Source organism: Hippocampus bargibanti, linkage group LG11 (assembly GCF_051943395.1).
Source record: "Hippocampus bargibanti isolate YZ-2025 linkage group LG11, ASM5194339v1, whole genome shotgun sequence".
Lineage (NCBI taxonomy): Eukaryota > Metazoa > Chordata > Actinopteri > Syngnathiformes > Syngnathidae > Hippocampus > Hippocampus bargibanti.
The window spans coordinates 4,816,167-4,837,069 of record NC_142744.1 but is presented as its reverse complement, the minus strand read 5'-3'; the positions used below and the strand labels follow the sequence as shown (position 1 = coordinate 4,837,069).

Genomic DNA, 20,903 nt, shown 5'->3' with positions numbered 1-20,903 from the left:
AGGCTAGTGTTCAGCCGAAGCGGACACATAACAAAATTACGGTTGAGCACAAGAATGAGATCATCAAAAAACACGAACAAGGGGTACGTTTGTGTGACTTAGCTTCCCAGTACCAGTATGCTAAGTCGACCATTGCTACGTGTGACTAACGGTGTTTCTGTGTTGTCTAAGCAACAGTCTCGGGCAATAGAAGAGGTTGAAAAGCTTCTGTATAATATATAATAACGAAAAGTAGCTAGCAGGGGACAGTATGAGAGGGTATTATCATTGAGAAAGCACGGCAACTTCACTCGGATATCATCAAGAGGCAACTACATCAACAAACATCACAAAGGTAAATAAAACAACTTTATTACACTGTACAGCTTATGTTTTTAATTACAATACAATAGCATGTTTATTATACATACAATAAGGTATACAGTAAAGTCTCGTTATATCGATATCGGATATATCGATAGTCCCGGTTATATCGATACTATTTCTATGCACGCACGGAGAAAATTACATGCAAACAGGATCGGATATATCGATAGTCCCGGTTATATCGATATTTTTTCGGACTCCCTTGAATATCGATATAACGAGACTTTACTGTATTTTGTGTACTTTTAAGGCTTATTTAGTAGAAAATTACGTTTTAAGGGGACATGGAAACGGATTATTCTAATTTTAATGGTTTCCTATGGGGAACTAATGTTTGGAAGTCACATTTTTTTGCCTGACACACTTTCTGGGAACCAATTAAGTTTGTAAGCTCACCATTAACATGAATGGTTTTCCATTCCTCACAATTGGTAAAAATCCAGCCAAACGATCGGAATGAAAGTCAACTTGCCGGGTCCATATGGGAAGTTACTGCTAGCTACCCTTAACACGGCTCATTAGCTTCCACTCTTGCTTTCTGCTGTCTCTCGTAGAAGTATGTTGATGCTAACATTAGCATTGGGCTTGTCACAGTGCCACTGACATTCGACTGTTTCATCAATGGTATATAGTTTCATTGCAAATTAGAATCAGAATCTTTTCTCTCCACAAAGGCGAATCTTTGTGTCCATTCAACCTGAAATTATAATACTCGTCATGTTTTTTACTCAAAGGGCTTATTCAAAAGGGGGCGTTTACCTATTTCAACATGAACGGCCAGTATCACCCAATCAAAATTGCGCTTTCCGCCAACCTAGGTCAATATCATCCAATCAAAATTGCGCTTTCCGCCAACTGCAGCCCAAACAGGAAATGAGTAGCGTAAAAGCCAGAATATGTATTTAGTTTTATTGGCAAGCTAGATGCAATTATCAAAAGAGCCATAAATGGCTCCCGAGCCATGGGTTACTGACCCTTACGCTAAACAGATGGGAATGCAAATTGATAGGACAAGAAAATGTTGATTAAAAAAACAACTAAACAAAACCATGGCTTCTAAATTGAAAGGACAAAGAAGGAAGGTCAAAGAGGACACCGTGAGTGATGGGATAGAAAAATGGTGGATGGCAGCCAGGTGTGCAAAACAGACGGAGTCGAGAAACCAAGCAGGTGGTGACAAAACCCAATGGAAACATTACTGGCATCTGCAAGGCAGGCAGGTTTTTTTTTTTTGTTTGTGTACTCTTGCTTGGCACGACGTTAGGGACACCTCCACCATCTGAAGAGATCCAAAATAAGAAACGTAGCAACGATTTCACCTTTACAAATTCAATCATGTTCAGAGTTATTCATTTAACGCCGTGTTTACGATGGTTGTTTTTGTTTACGGTTGCTTTGCTTTGGCTATTAGCATCGGTGTTCAAGAAGCGTTTAACTGCATTTACTCTGGTTGATCTTATTAGTTTGTACTGGGTGCATCTCATGTGGCCGTTTTTTTATTATTTTTTTATTTATTTTTTAATTACAACGTCTGTGTAAGCTCTGTCATACAGGACGGATCCATCGATGAAAAGGTTTCTTCAGCCGTCATCTGTACTTCTTTGAAGGTATTGGATGTTTCGCTTCTTATCCAAGATGCGTCGTCAGCGAACTGAAGTCTTTTGCTGGTAGTGCTGTCTTTTGCTGGTTTTTACGATATTTTGCCCATTGTCATTTCAAGGGCAACCGACGCCTCCGGCCAAGTTGTGTCCATAATTTGTAAAATCACTTCAAATGACTTCTCCTGAGCGTATTTTACGAAGATTCCACAGCATATAGCTTGATATAGCCTCAAAATGATACGGAAGGACTTCTTTTCGATTGCAAACATTTATGCTTTCCTCTTCAGAACTATTTGAATCTTATTCATAACTGAATGAGTAACAAGAACGCATCTTCTCCAAATCTGAAGCCATTGTTTTGATTATATAGCATGGCAAGTCGTCCTGGCGTGACGTCACGAACAAGGGGGCGGGACCTTCTGAAACTCGGCATCTGCAAGGTCATTTTGAAGTCGTTCCAAGACACTTTAACTCATTTTTACTTGTGTTTTGTCCCGGCAAATTGGCATTTTCATGTTTATTATGTTTGTTAAAGTCATTGGAGGTCAGTAAAGTCCGAGAGGACAGTAATTTCATCTGTGCTGTATGTCATGCATATTAGCATATTTGACAATAAAGCTGACTTTGACTTTTTTTGCATTTGACTAAAAATATCAGCTTGTGTGTTTTGGGTATTTTAGATACTATAAAACGTTTTTCTGATGTCATTTGGGAAACAACAAAAAATCGTGTCGGTTGTCCTTTAAATTCCCTTTTTGACAAACATTAGCCTTCAACGAAACGCCGATACGAATCACACATCACGGCACATTACAGCGACTTTGAATCTGAAATGATAAACCGCGCTGTCGGTTCATGGACAATCACGTCTCGGTTAACAGCGTTCTCTACCTATTTCAGTTCTACGGTCACATTAATGTTATTAAAGTTTCGCAATAATACCAAAAGAGGAGAAAAACCGGGACCAAAACCTGGTCAAATGCCTATCTGACAGCTGGAGTGCATCGTAAGCACTAGCGTCATGACTATGCTGTGTGTCATAGAGCTCACCCGCACCGTCACTCGCAATGGGAGTTTGCGGTGCAAGTAAACAAATGGATTTCCCACAATACCGCAAAGAAAAGAATAATAATTACAGTAAAGTTCAACGAATCAAGCGGCTCTCTTAAATGCTTCGATAACTATGAAATGACTTCATGACCTCCGTCAAAGGAAGATTTATGACGGTGCTGTCGAGTTACTAATGACTGTTTTCACAAAATGGATCTTAGTGTTTCCTTTTGCGATGCCTTTGTGAATGGGAATGCTTTTTTTTTTCAAGTTTGTTTTTCTTGTCTGGCGCCATTTTTATTTTGTTTTTTTACCCTGGGAAGCCTATTCACTAAATGGCGAAATAATAGTTATGTAGGCCTATTTAAAAAAACTGCTTCCTATTCACTCTTTATTGGGTTCTCATTTCAATACTAAGCTTGAAATTTCTTGCAGTGAATTCCAAAAATTGTTGAATAGGGTTTGAATTGTACGCAATAATCACATTTTTGCTCATAAATGGATTCTCAAACAGATCATTCTAACAGCTTACCTTGAGGCATGTCGCACAGTATGCACCGTATTTTCCGCATTATAAGGCCCTTTGCAGTTTAAGGCATACCTTCAATGAATGGCCTATTATTATTATTATTATTATTATTATTATTATTATTATTATTATTGTTATTATGAATTATTATTATTATTATTATTATTATTATTATTATTATTATTATTATTGGATGTACCTTTCTTAATAGTATTATTATTATTAATGATAATAGTACAATTCAGCTGTTTTTTATAGATGTCACATCTGTTGGAGACGTAAAAAGACCTATAATAATAATAGTAATAATAATAATAATAATAATAATAATAATAATAATAATAATAATAATTATTATTATTATTGGATGTACATTTATTAATAATATAGTATTAATATTATTAATGATAATAGTACAACTCAGCTGTTTTTTATAGATATGTCACAGCTGTTGAAGATGTAAAAAGACCTCTAATAATAATAATAATAATAATAATGATGATAATAATAATAGTACAATTCCGCTTTTTTATATAGATCTGTCACGTCTGTTGGAGACATAAAAATACATATAATAATAATAATAAATAATAATAATAGTACAATTCCGTTTTTTGTATAGATCTGTCACAACTGTTGGATACATAAAAATACATATAATAATAATAATAATAATAATAGTAGTACAATTCCGCTTTTTTGTACAGATCTGTCACGCCTGTTGGAGACATAAAAATACATATAATAATAATAATAATAAATAATAATAATAGTACAATTCCGTTTTTTGTATAGATCTGTCACAACTGTTGGAGACATAAAAATACATATAATAATAATAATAGTACAATTCCGCTTTTTTGTACAGATCTGTCACGCCTGTTGGAGACATAAAAATACATATTATAATAATAATAATAGTACAATTCAGCTTTTTGTATAGATCTGTCACAACTGTTGGAGACATAAAAATACATATAATAATAATAATAATAATACATTTCATTTATAAGCGCCTTTCAAAACTCTCAAGGACATAATAATAATAATAAATGACAGCTTGTGTCTTGGAGAACTCATAAACTGGATCACACCTATTTCAAGTCACCACCGGATGATTCCTTGTCCACTAAAGAGCCATAGCTGATCGTGTCAATTTTGATTGGATAATTTTTTTCTAACCACAATCGGGCCATACCTCCGCCTGCATTCTTCACACATTCAAGGTCACACCTGAACGTTACCCTAAAGCCCCTGCGGCACTTGATTAGCACAGTTTATCTTCATGCAAATCACAATTTCCATCGCCTAAATCATACCCGTGGCTCATTAGTCTTAAACTCATTACTCTCGTCGTGATGGATAACATGATGCCATAGCATGATGAGTGAAGTGGGTGACATGATGGAGACTGAAGCAAACAGTGGGGTGTTAGATGAGGAAGAGAAGACAAAGACAATGGGTGGTGGAGAACGTTGCTGAGGGACTGAATGAATATAAATGAAGCAAAAGTTTGTGTTAAATGGAGCATGTACCAACACGAAGAAGGAACCGGAAGACTTCTACAGGAAATCTTGTTGATAAATGATACACAGATACAATATGTGATATGCTAACCGCTTTATAATGATAATAATAATAATAATAATAATAATAATAATAATAATAATATGCATTGATAATTGCCTTTCAAAAGTCTCAATGTCACTTCACAGTCACAGGATAAGTTTTTCTATGGGTGAGCAGTGGCAGCCAAATGCGCCAGAGTTCACTCAACCCGGAAGTAACTCAAATAGGTCGAAAGCTAATTAGCTAATAGATAGCGAATAATAATAATAATAATAATAATAATACATTGTATTTATAGCGCATTTCAAAACTCTCAAGGACATAGCTAATAGATAGCTAGCTAGATGGCTAATAGATAGCTAGATAAGACAGAAATAAATACATAAAACAATAAATACAGAAATAAATAGATACATTAATAACCAGATACATAAATAGATAAATACATAGATAAATTAATAAACAGATATAGAGTAAAAAATACACACATAAATACACAAATAAATAAATAAATAAATACATACATACACACATACACAAATACATACACAAATAAATACATTAATACATACATAAATACATTAATACATAAATACATTAATACATAAATACATAAAATCGTAAATACATAAATAAATAAATATGGAAACAATGAGCGCGATATGAAACGTTCAACTGAAATAAATCCACAAGTCGCCATGGCGGATGAATATTTAATATAATAATATTTAATGTAGATATTTTCATTGAATCCAAAGCCATGCAAACGTCCTTCAGTGTTGTTCTTGATGGAGGGTGACATTGTGTGTGTAATGGCGCCGAAATCGTCATCTGTGCATTCAATGTGTCCAGACCAGCAATGTTTGCTTATGTCTGCTGTGTTTATTTTACCTTTTACTGCTTTTGCACAGATGGAAGTGCCAATCGCCAGAAAAACGATGTCAAGAGCGTTAGATCGGGCCCCGACAAGAACAAAACCAATGCTATATAATTTGATGTTCGCAAAGCAGAATGTATTGAGAAAACATGCCCCGTGTGTAGAACAAAAATGTTTGAATCCAAGCCAGCGTTTCATTTTTGGGGAAATGGATATTCCGATGTTATATCAGCAAAGTGACATATTGGTGTGAGGCTACTATGGTTTGCGTCTGTAAGTTCTCAGTCGTAAAGGAGTGGTCCGTCAATGAAACCTTTGATGGTGTCGGACGCTCCTCATCCAAAAAAGCTTCGTCAGCAACAAACAGTGGCACTTTGACAAGCCCAATGCTAACGTTAGCATCAATATACTTCTGCGAGAGACAGCAGAAAGCAAGTGTGGAAGCTATTGATGAATTTTGAGGCAGGGGAGTGAGGGGGGGGGCAGCCCTCCCGGAAAAGTACCGGGCCACTAACACAAGGATGAGGAAAGGTCATCGACTGCACATAAAAAACATATTCGAGCACACTTTTGACAGGCCCTTTGTGTCATTTTAATGGCAATCATTATTCATTCGTTTTCAAGGGTGATGATAACATGGACATTCTACTTCCGTTTTAACCAAGACGCGCTTTCTGTTTCTAACATGAAGAATATTCAACATAAAAATGTTCCCTGTATCAAATGAAAGTCTTTTCGGCACTTTGTTGGCAAGACTTTACAAATACCTCACAAGTTTGAGTGCTAATGCTAGCGTTAGCATGCTATTTAACTTGGTGGATATTGTTTTTTTTGGGGGTCACAATTATGTTTTATACTTTCTCCAAAGTGATTGTGAAAATGAATTTGAGGTGTGGAATAGACCTGTATCAAATAATAATAATAATACAGTAAAGTCTCGTTATATCGATATTCAAGGGAGTCCGAAAAAATATCGATATAACCGGGACTATCGATATATCCGACCCTGTTTGCATGTAATTTTCTCCGTGCGTGCATAGAAATAGTATCGATATAACCGGGACTATCGATATATCCGATATCGATATAACGAGACTTTACTGTAATAATAATAATAATACATTTAACTTAAAAGTGCCTTTCTGAACACCCAATGACACTCTACAATAAAAACAACAATACATAAAACAATAAAACCATGAATCAAATGATAAATAATAAAATAGCAGATTAAACTAGACCATGAAGGCAAGTTTAAACATGGGTTTTCAGGTGAAATTATTTTCGGGACTTTGTTGGCAAGACTTTACGAATGCCTCACAAGTTGTGTGCTAATGCTAGCGTTAGCATGCTATTTTACTCACTGGCTATTTTTGTTTGGTTTCTAGGTCACAATTATGTTTTACACTTTCTCCAAACTGATTGTGAATATGAATTTGAGGTGTGGAATAGATATGTATCAAATGAAATTATTTCCGGGACTTTGTTGGCAAGACTTTACAAATGCATGACAAATTGTGTGCTAATGTTAGCGTTAGCATGCTATTTAACTCACTGGCATTTCTTTTTGTTTTTGGGTCACAGTTTTCTTTTATACTTTCTCCATACTGATTGTGAATATGAATTTGAGGTGTGGAATAGACCTGTATCCAATGAAATTCTTCCCGGGACTTTGTTGGCAATTGCCTCACAAGTCATGTGCTAATGCTAACGTTAGCATTCTATTTAACTTGCGGGCTATTTATTTATTTATTTTGCTTTTGGGTCATAGTTATCTTTTATACTTTCTACATACTGAAAATGAATTTGAGGTGTGGAATATGTTTATTTTTTTAATTTAAGTAATAAATATTCCAATTGGGGTTGGGCGTCTATGAGACTTAACACCGCCATTTTGAGGGAATTTGTTGTACATTTCATATATACTGTATAAAAAAATGACGATAGGCAGATTGCCTGACAGGACACAGCAGGAATCCGTTCAAGTGGGGATTAAAAGCTAAACTGTCACTTTTGAAGTCGCTCGCTTATATTTGAGCAAACGCATATGCTTCTCTTCTGTTGCCTGCAAGGAGGTTAGTCCCGTCATATGGCGGCTGGCTCGCATTCATATAAAAGGCAGAAATGCCTCTTGCTGATTTCCTGAAGCTGATTGAGGATCTGGCAGGGTTATAGGGCATTTCAAGGTATCACCCTTACATCCTCCCGCCCCTTCAGTGCTTTTGAACCTCATAAATACTTTATAATACAGTGATACCTTGCCTTACGAACGTAATTGGTCCCAGACAAGTGTGTACGGCGAAAAGTGTGTATCCCAAAAATTAATGTCCCATAGGAAACCATTAAAATGAGAATAATCCGTTCCCAGGTCCTCATAAAACATAATTTTCTAAGCCTTAAAACAACACAAAATAGACCTTGTTTTATGTATAATAAATGTGCTATGGTATTATAATTAAAGAAATAAACTGTACTATATAAAGTCGTTTTATTTACCTTTATGATGGTCGTTTATGGCTTGATGGAATGGAGGGGCCGGTTTCATAAGATTACATTAGATCATCCCATGCAGATGGGCCAGGAACAGTTTAGCATTTTAACATGTTATGTAAGTGCCGTGAATATCCCAAGGCCGAGTACATATGGACACATTTTCCCATGTATGGGAACAGACAAAAAAAAAGATTAAATGCTAGTATTATATGCGTAGTATGACATCATGTTTCTTCCTCAGAATACTTCTGAATAATTACAACATACAACTTTCCTCCTGTATGTTCTCAGGTTATTTTCTGGAGTTGCTGAACAACTCAGCCGCCACACTTGAGGAGACCTTCATGACCACCTGGAGGTCTTTCTACTCCCAGAATTCCCCGGTGTTCAACGAGCTCTACACGGATTTGAGGCACTACTACCGTGGCTCCAGCCTCAACCTGGAAGAAGCTCTCAATGAATTTTGGGCAATGCTTCTGGAGAGACTTTTCTTCCATGCAAACAAGCAGTATTCCATCGGTAAATACAATACATGAATTTGTGCAGTCACTAACGAGTGAATTAATTCCTGTTAAAGCTCGAATTAGGCTGTTTTCATTTCAGAATTAGCTCATTCACTGGCAGACAATGTGCAAAAATGTGTCCACTCCAGTGACAGGGTGTTTATCATTTTCACTCAAATTGCGGGACCCACAGAATATGACGTTTTAGGACATAAACATTCAATTCAGCGTTTCAAACTTTAGAGTCTCTTCTTTTATCAGAAAAAAAAGTTAATTCCCAAGTTTATGGGTTTGGGGTTATCTGAGCTTGAAATGGGGGCGGCTGTACAAAATAAAATACATACGGGCCGAATAAAATGATGTGATGGGCCAGATTTGGCCCTCGGGCTTTGACTTTGACACCTGTTATTTATAGTGACCCTGATTGATTGTGTTGATTCCAGGGGATGATTACCTGGAGTGTGTCTCGAAACAGCTTGAGACACTTCATCCTTTCGGAGAGGTGCCCGGTGACCTCAAGATGAAGGTCACCCGCACGTTTGTGGCTGCCCGGTCCTTTGTTCAGGGTTTGGTAGTCAGCGGAGAGGTCGTCCGGCGGGTGTCTCAGGTAATATCTTCATCCTTGCCTAAATACTACTAATAATAATACTAAAACAGTGATACCTTGGCTTACGAACACTTTAGCTCACGAACTATTCGCTTTACGAACATTAAATTCACAAGAATATAATCTTGGCATACAAACTAGTTTTCGGCGGACGAACCAAACCACACAGCGCCACAGTGGCTGGCGGACTAGTTTTCCATACCCCCTTTGAGTACAGACGTGGTTTGCTATCGAGTGGAGTAGTTTTGCAATTATGGGACCGAAACAGACCCCACCGCAGGCTAGTGTTAAACCGAAGAGGACACAAAAGAAAATTACGGTCGAGCAGAAGAAGGTGGTAGATCATCGAAAAACATGAACGAGGAGTGCGTTTGTGTGACTTAGCGTCTCAGTACCAGTATGCTAAGTCGACCATTGCTACGTGTGGCTAAGGATGTTTCTGTGTTGTCTAAGCAACGGTCTCAGGAAATAGAAGATGTTGAAAAACTTCTGTTTATTTGGATTAAGGAAAAGCAGCTAGCAGGGGACACTGTGAGTGAGGGTATTATCGCAGAGAAAGCACGGCAACTTCACTTGGATATCAACAATAGGCGACTACATAAACGACCATCACAAAGGTAAATAAAACGACTTTATTATTCAGTACAATTTATTTCTTTAGTTACAATATTGTATTGTAATTAAAGAAATAAACTGTACTGTATAATAAAGTCCTTTTATTTACATTTATGATGGTCGTTGATGGCTTGATGGAATGGCACATTTATTATACATAAAATATGTATATTTTGTGTAGTTTTAAGGCTTAATTAGTTGAAAATTATGTTTTATGGGGATATGGGAACGGATTATTCTCATTTTTAATTGTTTCTTATGGGGAATAAATTTGGCAGATGAACTTTTCGCCTTACACACACTTTCTGGGAACCAATTATATTTGTATACTGTGGTATCACTGTACTCTATTTCCTCATTGCCTTCATCTACTCTGAATACTTTGTGCCTTCACAGATTCAAAATAGAAACTTCTATCGTTGTTTTTGTCCATTTTTTTTCCGAACGTGCCTCCCACCTTTTTATTGCTGTTGGTGAAAATGATTACAAGCCCTATAAACCTTTTACTGATGTCAAATCTTTACTGCAGTTGATACTGTGTACATTTATGCGTTGCGGCGTCCATTTTTATCACTCCGCAATACAATCACATTCGCTCCATAGACTCTCGCTAGAGACCTGAACAGGGCCACAAAACTCTCCCATTTCATTCATTTTGTTGTTTTATCCTCTTTTTTAACTGCTTTTCCTTGATCAGGACCATGTCTGAGTTGAGCAATCGGTCTTAAATCTGTGCGAGTGAGCACTTTTTATTAGCTGAGCTAACCTTGCAGGTGTTGCAAAACTAAATGCTTATTAACTCATTCACTGTCATTCACAAATTTATTCGGGAATTGAAAATATGACATCCAGCGCCGTTCCTGAATTCTTTTGGGTTTTGTTTTTTTCATGCTTGGGGCCTGATAAAGCGCTGACCATGGCCTCGAGCATTGTTTTTCTACTCCACAAGGGAGTAGAATTTCCTTTTTTTCCATGTTAGAGCTATAGAAACCATTATGTATGTATTGCATTGTATTTTGGACAGCTGCCCCCATTTCAACCACAGATAACTCCAGACTCATATAATTTAGGAGTTAACTCTTTTTTTTCTGATAAAAGAAGAGAGTCTAACGTTTCTAGCGCTGCATTGAATTTTCATGTAGTCCTAAAACTCAATATTATGTGGGTCCTGCAAATGGAGTGAAAATACAAAAACCCTGGTACTGGAGTGGACCCATTTTTCTCATCGTCTGGCAGTGAATAAGTTAAATTAGTATCAAAAAAAAGTTAAATGTTAGTAGCTGAGCAGAGTTTTTACATCTTATAGCTAGGGAATTAATTGGTAGTTTGCGTTTACATAGCTAAGTCGCTAGTTAACAGTTAGTTAAGAGTTGTCAATCCTGCAATTTGTTCGGTGTAGCGAGTTACTTAGGTGCATAGCTCGGTAGCTGGTTAGCAAGTTGCATTATTACTGCACTGGTGTAAATTACCTTGACACTCAATTGGTTGTATGTTGACCGTGCCTCAATTGTGTCTGAGTCTGACAAAAACTCAATGTTACAGTTTCCGAAGTTAGCAAAAATAAGGTTAACCTTTCGAAAGTCTAAATAGCATGAAAACAAAAAAAAAGTAGTCTGAAATGTGCATGCTGACTGCAGAATACCCTCCAGAGCTGTCACCCATGAATTATTCATAAAAAAAGGTTTATTTCTCTACCATGAGCGGTCTCTGAAGGCATTTCAGGGAATTTGGCAGTCAATGCACATTGAGTGGCCTTGGATTGTGGACAAATTTAAGGCACACCTGTGCAAGAATCATGATGTCTAACCGCTATCTTGTCACATCGCTGAGATGGACGGACACAGATTTAGGAATGATCTTTGAGTGAAAAGGGTGCACACAGTAAAAGTCTTGGCTGGTTGAGTATTTGGGGTTTATTTGTTTGGGAAAGTGTCCTTGAGAGTTTTGAAAGGCGCTTAAAAATGAAATTTATTATTATTATTTTTTTTTTTACAATTTTCTTTTGCTAATGTTTTTTAGAAAATTACATTTGACCGCCAATTATACCCAACTTTTCACTATTTACCAGCTGTTACATTTGAAGACTAAATGTAAACCCATTTCCCACTTCAACTTCTTTAAAAATAAAGAAATAAAAAGTGGACTTGAAACTGAAATAACAGCAGGAGTGAGGTTTCTGAGTGGGTGCATTCAAAGTCCTCACTCCTGTGGTGAATTTGGTTAAAATATCGTTTTACTTTTTGTGGTAAGAACTTTTTCCTCTCATTAACCACGCACATACATATATATAAACACACACAGTGAGTAAAAAGTGTATCCAAGTGAAATGAAAATACACACCAAAAAATAATTTTAGGTGAATTTGCAAGGACCTCTCAGAAACTTTAACAGTTGCATATATAGACCCTCCAGAAACCTTTAGAATGAAAAACTTGTGAGGACCGGCTTAAAGGTCCTTACTTGTCAAAAATGTCCTCACTACGTATGGTATAAAATGTTAGAGGTCCTCACAAGACTAGTTATACAAACATACACACACCTAAATGTTTTTACGACTTGGTGGGGACTGGGTGTGCGAAAGATTTGCCCTGTAGGAACCCAATTTCATATTTTTGAAACTCATAAAAAATTATTTTAAGACATTTTTTGAGGAGGCCATACCTGCTATGACATCCTAGTTGATGTAGCATCTTTAGCTAACGGTACTGTCACAATGTTGGACTATAGTCGTAGATGTAGATTCAGTTCGATGCAGTTCGTTCCAATTAAAATGTGTTTGACACACATACACACACATGCATTCACGCACGCACTCATACACACATACATAAACACACACACAGGCACACACACAATCCTGTTTGAACGTCTTTGTGAGGTCCGTGTAACTCCAGATAAGGGGTGTGCATGACCCTTTCTGATAAGTTTCGAGAAGAACTAATGTTATATTTGAACACTAACTGTGTTTCCCACTTCAACTTCTTAAAAAAAAACAAAGCAATGAAAAGTGGATTTGAAACTGTGAAAAAAGTAAGAGTGAGGACTCTGAATAGGTGCATTCATAGTCCTCACCCCTGTTACGGATTTGGTTAAATATCATTGTACTTTTTTTTTTTTTTTGGTTGACATACACTCACACTCACACAGATACACACGCACACACACACACACACACACACACACACACACACACACACACACACACACACACACACACACACACACACACAAAAGCCCAGAACAGTGATCCTATTTTGAGTTTCAGGTCAAAATATAATCTGTATATGGCAAATAGATACAGTATGCCTGTTGCTTGATAAATGGATTTTATTGAATATATGAGTCTATATTTAGTCGGAATTTCGTAGGAAAGGGCCATGTTGGCTATTTGGCTATCTATTAGCTATCCATTAGCTAGCTGGCTAGCTATTAGCTGTCTAGCTGGCTGGCTCTTGGCTGTCTGGCTATCTATTAGTTATTTATGAGCTATCCATTAGCTAGCTGGCTAGCTATTAGCTGTCTGGCTGTAAGCAGTCTAGCTGTTGGCTATCTGGCTATCTATTAGCTATTTATTAGCCCCCCATTAGCTAGCTAGTTAGCTTTCTATCTATTTGAGTTACTTCGGGGTTGAGTGAACGCTGGCGCATGTTGCCTGCGCTGCTCACCCACAGAAAAACACACCCTGTGACCTTGAGAGTTTTGAAAGGCGCTTAGAAATGAAATGGATTGTTATAATTATCTGTGTTTCTCGACAACGTTTAGGTGGAAATTTGTTGGACCTTGCCAGACTAGGATATTAGATTACTAGAATATCTGGATCGTACATCTCCCTGACTGACTCCCACTGAGCTGTGTCGTAAAAAAAAAAGGCTGGGAATCCTTGCTTGAAATAACCTACACAAATAGATGTGCTATGTGTCTATTTATAGACACGTCATCAGCTCCAACATTGATATGTGGACATGTCAAAAGCTACTTTTTGCAACACAACCCTCAAAACGAAGGATGGCTCATTAGCAAGAAGGATGTGCACTCATATACATTTGGTGTTACTCTTCCAGATCAATGTTGGTTCGAGCGAGCGGCTTTATGAAATATGGCCCCTCGGCTCAGTGAGTCAACCCCCGCAACACCACTTAATGTCAACTCCCTGGATAAAAAATTGTCTGCCGGGTCCGTGGGGGCAGGGTTAATATGTCCCACGGGGAATAGTATAAGCAATGGAGGAAGGAAAAGGAGTATGGATAAGATCCGAGTGAGACGGGGAAATCATTCGGACTCTTAGAACGGGAGGTCGGTATTGATGCATGGGTGAAAAATATCTCCAGTCGGTCTAGGGGGGGGGGGGGGGGGTCAAGAGTGCTGGCCTCTTGAGGACTATCCGTGTCATGTAAGAAAACAGATGCAGCGGCAGCGGTGAATTATACAGCTCTTTATTTGATGATATATGATGGCCTGAGAACCAAAGTACAGTGAGGGGAGGGGGGGGATATATTAGCGTTGCTTGTGGCGCTACTGTTTGGCAACGCAAGGACTGTGTATCTCTAGATGGGCTCGTGCTGCAGGTTACCGTATTTTCCAGTGTATTAGATGCACCCAAAAGCTTTGATTTTCTTTGATAAATGACCCTTATATGCAGATGCAACCTTATATGTGAAGTAATATTGAGCCACAACAGGTCTCGCAACTACTCTCAGTAGCCACCGACTCCATTTCCCCCTCTCCTGTAGATGAAGTGCATAACAGCATCTATTGTAGCACCTTATAATGTGGTCTGCCTTGTATATGTACCGTATTCAAGTATTACGCGCAAATACTTGACATACTTAAATAAATACGCTTTATTTCCTTTCCTTGCCTCACCCACACTGAAACGTGAGTTAAGCATTGCTGTTTTGCACAATTCCCAATATTTAGAGTCTCGCTTCAGTGTTCTTCATCTTTTAATTGATATCATGATAGCAGAGAAAAAGTGAAAAACAATTTTATACCGATTTTTAATTGAAAATTAGGGGTGCGCGTTATACATGTGTGCGCGTTATACTTGAATAAATACGGTATATATTATATTTGGATTTATTTTTTTTTTTTCATTCATTGAAGGTGCGCCTTATACACTGGATAATATGGTAGGTTTGATCAAGCGCAAACTAGGGGTTGAACTTGAACCACGGTGCAACTTTTCTATTAGCACTTAACTATTAGCATATTTGACAATAAAGCTGACTTTGACTTTGACTTTGAACTTGACAATGGAAAAAAAAATGGCGGAACGGACAACTTTTTTCCCATATCTCAAGCATGAAATTCCACAATTTTGCATGGATTGGAATTCCGTGTTCTGGATATCAGAATTTCTGTTGTAGGTCTTTGTGATCAATAAGTTAATTTAAACAAGATTTTTTTTTTCCGGATTAAGGAATTTCCGTTTCACAGAATTCCTTATGAGAGAGTACTTACTGTATATTCATATACAGGTAACATCCGACTTACCCGTACTTATGACCACGACCTCCAGACCCCTTTTTTAAAATTTTAATTCTACGCCTGGCACCGCAACGCGCTAGCAGGCCGGCAACGTGTTCGACAATTTTGGCCAGCCAGCCAGCATCTCACTCTCGAACAGCAATCGACCGTGTGATGGCGCCAGGGTTTGCGAGTCATTTAGTCTCCGAGTCTCTATTCAACATTTTGAATGTATTTCAACATACAACCATTTTGACTTACGACCGTTTGGTCGGAACGCGACGTAAGTCGGACGTTACCTGTACAGTAAAGTCTCGTTATATCGATATCGGATATATCGATAGTCCCGGTTATATCGATACTCTTTCTATGCACGCACGGAGAAAATTACATGCAAACAGGGTCGGATATATCGATAGTCCCGGTTATATCGATATTTTTTCGGACTCCCTTGAATATCGATATAACGAGACTTTACTGTATTTGGAAAACCTTTTTCATTCATTGAAGGTGCGCCTTCTACTCCGATGCGCCTTATACACCAGAAAATACGGTACCTAAGGACAGGTTGTTTAGAAGCAGAATGTGTGTCAAAAAAGGTATTTCTCATTCTGGAGTTAAATTTACCATCAAATAAGAATTACAATATGATGCTGATGGTGCACTGGAGAATGTGAACATCCATCATTGCCACGGTGAATGCTGACAAACGTGAAAATTATAATTTGAAAGTCATGAATGCGAAATAAAACAGGGCTAAGTAGGGATCCCTGGGGTACACTATTTTTAATACAAAAGTGATTTCAACAAAGACCATCAAAATGAAAGTGCAAATGGTAGGTTAATGACGGTTGGCCATTTTGTAGACCGGCGGAGGCCAGCGGTTCACCGTGGGCGGGCTGTGCTGCACCACATCCAGCTGACTTCACTTAGCACACATCAAAGCGCCTTCTCTCATTCCCCTTTAAATGTTGCACACTCACACTCACCCCGTGTTGACATGGCACCATTTTCTATTCGGAAGAGGGTGACGTATAATCCCAGCGATGCATGCTAAAGTAGAGCATTGTCACTCTACTGCCCGTGATGTGGAAACAGACAATACGAGTGGCGAGTCTGATTAAATACAGATCGGAATGGTGAAAACCGCTGGTGTCTTAAATTATTTCTGTGCACGAAGCTCCTTATTTTTTCTCCCTGCGCCCAATCATGTTCACCGGTGGTCCCCCCTGCGCCAAGACCCTGCTTTGCTGGAACACCCAGCATGGTGTAGTGTAGACCCTTCCTCCAAATTGGCAAGCAAGCACAGCGAGCATTGCACTGGCACGGAAAAAAAGCAGCGTTTCACCAAACATGCACTCTCTATGAATTGTTTTTTTTTTGTTTTTTAATACCGTGATACCTCAGTTTACGAACGCTTTAGCTTACGAACTTTAAATTCGTGAGAATATAATTTTGGCATACAAACTAGTTTTCGGCAAACGAACCAAACCAGACGGAGCGCCACGGTGGCTGGTGGACTAGTTTTCGGCGGAAGAACACCAAACCACACGGTCGAACAGCGCCACGGTCGCTGGCGGACTAGATTTCCACACTCCCTCTCTTTGAGTGCAGACGTGGTTTGTTATCGAGTGGAGTACTTAGCTATTATGGGACACAAAACAAAATTACGGTCGAGCAGAAGAAGGAGATCATCGAGAAACACGAACGAGGTGTGCATTTGTGTGACTTAGCGTCCCACTACCACTATGCTAAGTCGACCATTGCTACGTGTGGCTGAGGGTGTTTCTGTGTTGTCTACGCAACGGTCTCAGGCAATAGAAGAGGTTGAAAAACTTCTGTTGATTTGGATCAACGAAAAGCAGCTAGCAGGGGACATTGTGAGTGAGGGTATTATCGCCGAGAAAGCACGGCAACCTCACTCGGATATTATCAAGAGGCAACCTGGAAGTTCGTCATCCATTGACTGAACTACCATCGACAAACACTGATTGAACTACCATTACAAAGGTCAATAAAATGACTTTATTATACCATAAAGGTTTTTTCTTTAATTACAATACAATAGCACATTTATTATACATAAAATAAGGTATATTTTGTGTAGTTTTAAGGCTTATTTAGTAGAAACTTATGTTTTATGGGGACCTGGGAACGATTTACAATAAAGTCTCGTTATATCGATATCGGATATATCGATAGTCCCGGTTATATCGATACTATTTCTATGCACGCACGGAGAAAATTACATGCAAACAGGGTCGGATATATCGATAGTCCCGGTTATATCGATATTTTTTCGGACTCCCTTGAATATCGATATAACGAGACTTTACTGTATTCTCATTTTTGATGGTTTCCTATTGGAAATAAATGACAAAAACCCTGGCATTGGAGTGGACACATTTTGGCGTTCTCATGTATTATATTGCACCCTCCTGGCACAATAGCGCTGTAAATGTTCAAATTAAACATTGATATGTTTAATACTTTAGTTGAGTCTAATGTCGGAATTGTTAGCTTTGTCCCATAGTTGCTCCTCTCCTTCATAGTGTTTCATGGAAATTACAGTCAATCTCCAATTAACACTTTTTCCCCCTCTATATCCCAAATTTCCCATCGTGAATATTTATGAGTGAGGAAACCAGATTAAGGAACGTCTCCTCTTGAAATACCATCAAACCCCAAACTTTCAAGCCTTTAACTCCGCTGCCAATTCTTTATGGTCAAACTTTTATAGCTGCTCAAGCATTCTGCATCATCCTTTTTTTTTCTCCCCACCCCCCACCAATGTTACTGACAAACTTTCCCATCTTCCTTTCCCTTCTATGCAATCTTTCTGAGGAAAAAAAAAGTATTTGTCTGACTCATCCCTGGGTAATGAGTGGCAAAGCAAGGATGTGAGGGAAGAGTTTTTTTTTTTTTTTGAGTGAGGATATGACTCATGTCTCATCTGACTCTAGATTAAACCTGGGAATGTGGTTATTGCTTTTCTATGTCACTCATTCAACCATATCCCCAAATTTACTTTGCATCATATAGTCTTAGTGTGCTTTTTTTCCCCTATTTTTCACTCTCTGTCTCTCTCTGTCTGTAACACTCACCACCTGACTGCTCCGTTCTTGACTAATAACGTGGCTTTAACCGAAGACTGGGGGCGGGGAATAGAGGACAAAAACAGTCGGCTGCCATTTTGTTGTTCGGAGAACGGGCTCGTTCGTGAACGACACATCACTCATTGTGGCGCTCTGTGTGTATCCCGAAAAAAGTTCGTATGCCAGGATAAAATGTTCATAAATTTAACGTTCGTAAACCTAAAAGTTTGTAAGCCAAGGGGTTCGTAAACCGAGGTATCAAAGTCAAAGTCAAAGTCAAAGTCAGCTTTATTGTCAAATATGCTAATATGCATGACATACAGCACAGATGAAATTAATGTCCTCTCGGACCCAGCGTGCAAGACATGCAAGGCACTTATAACGTGGCTAAAAAAGACATACAATTGACAACAGACAATACATGTAATTTCTGTATGTAAAGTGAGGTAGTGTCGTATGGAAAGTGAGGTAGTGACGTATGTAAAGTGAGGAAGTGACGTACATAAAGTGACGTAATGTCGTAATTGCAAAAACAAACAACTAGAAAGGGTTGAAGTGAGGTCTTGTCTAATGAGAAATAACAAAAAAATAGAGTTCAGGATGATCGTACAGCACTGTATATATCTATATTTTATATCAAGATGGCCTACGTATCAGCATAAGAGGGAAGCTTTGTATGTATAACCGGGCTGGCTGCATGTTTCCTTCTCCCGCTTCTTTACGTCTCACACACTCACTCGTGAAGCTTTTGCATGCATAGCTGTACGCCCTTGTGAGCAAAGCTTACTGGTCTTAACCCAGTTTCACTTTTTCACGCACGAAGGCCCCTTTCCAGAGGGCGCAGCCTTGCGGGATAAAAAAAGGATCGAGTGAGGGCCTGAGCGTACTTGTATGAATGTCAGCGCCTTTATCATCACCCGTGGAACCAATAAAAAAAAAAGTCTTCCAACAAAGTTGTCGTCATGGAAACTGCCAAATGAAAATGCGCTGTAAAGTTATGAAGGTCATCAAAAGTGATAATCTCCCACTACTTGTGTTCTACTGCTACGTGTTTGTTGCTATTTTATGCTTCAAGTTATGCTTATTTGTTAGCGTTTTATGTTGTTGTTCTCACAACGCTTATCGCAGAAGATTATTTGCAATGAATATCAATTTTTGAGAAGATCTATAATCCAAAGGGATCCGGACGTGAAATGGAGATGAGAATGATCTGACATATGAGAATGATGTTAGTTATATTGGATGACAGATAATATAAAATGACTCTATCTATCCATTCACTTTCTGATCACATTTATGATCTGATTTTTACTAAGATCTAATCACAATGGTCAAATAAATACATGAATACACAAATACAGAAACACAGACACACACTGACACACACAAACACCCACACAAACACATGCACACAAACGCACATAACACACAAACACACACAAACGCACATAACACACAAACACACACAAACGCACATAACACACAAACACGCACAAACACAATCCGACACGCACAAACACCCACACAAACACACGCAAACACACGCACAAACACATGCACACAAACGCACATAACACACATAACACACAAACACAGACACACACCGACACGCACAAACACACACACAAACACACACACACACACAAAGGCACACAAACGCACACAAACACACACTCACAAACACACACTCAAATGCAACTTCTTCCAATGTTTCTGATGTCCTCCCCAGGTGCCGCTGAGCCAGGAATGCATGCGAGCGATTATGAGGATGAATTATTGTCCACACTGCCGAGGTATGGCCTCTGCCAGACCTTGCGTCAACTACTGCAGCAACGTCTTGAAGGGCTGTCTGGCCAACCAGGCGGACCTCGACACCGAGTGGCGTCATTTGGCAGGTTAGATGACAAAACGCGTATATTCGAGCGCAGTCAACAAATTGATAAAGCATGAAATATGTTGCGTGTCTTTGTAGAAACGATGATGCAGGTGTCCGATCGTTTCGATGGCCCATCTGGTTTGGATGTTGTGATTCTCTCCCTTCCTTATCGCATCTCGGACGCCATGATGACCATGGTGGATAATATGGAGGGCACCAACAGCAAGGTCAGAACATTTTTCAGGGATAAACATAT

The 20,903-nt window shown here is 38.5% G+C and overlaps 1 protein-coding gene across 1 annotated transcript in view; it reads left to right on the top strand.

Annotated features, from left to right (window-relative positions):
* Positions 1-20,903, top strand: part of LOC148891229 (glypican-1-like) — an 84,286-nt gene that overhangs the window by 52,753 nt on the left and 10,630 nt on the right. The window contains exons 3-6 of the mRNA XM_089007998.1: positions 8,777-9,004; positions 9,432-9,595; positions 20,501-20,666; positions 20,744-20,874. Coding sequence (XP_088864124.1) covers positions 8,777-9,004; positions 9,432-9,595; positions 20,501-20,666; positions 20,744-20,874 — 689 coding nt within the window. The remainder of the gene's footprint in view (positions 1-8,776; positions 9,005-9,431; positions 9,596-20,500; positions 20,667-20,743; positions 20,875-20,903) is intronic.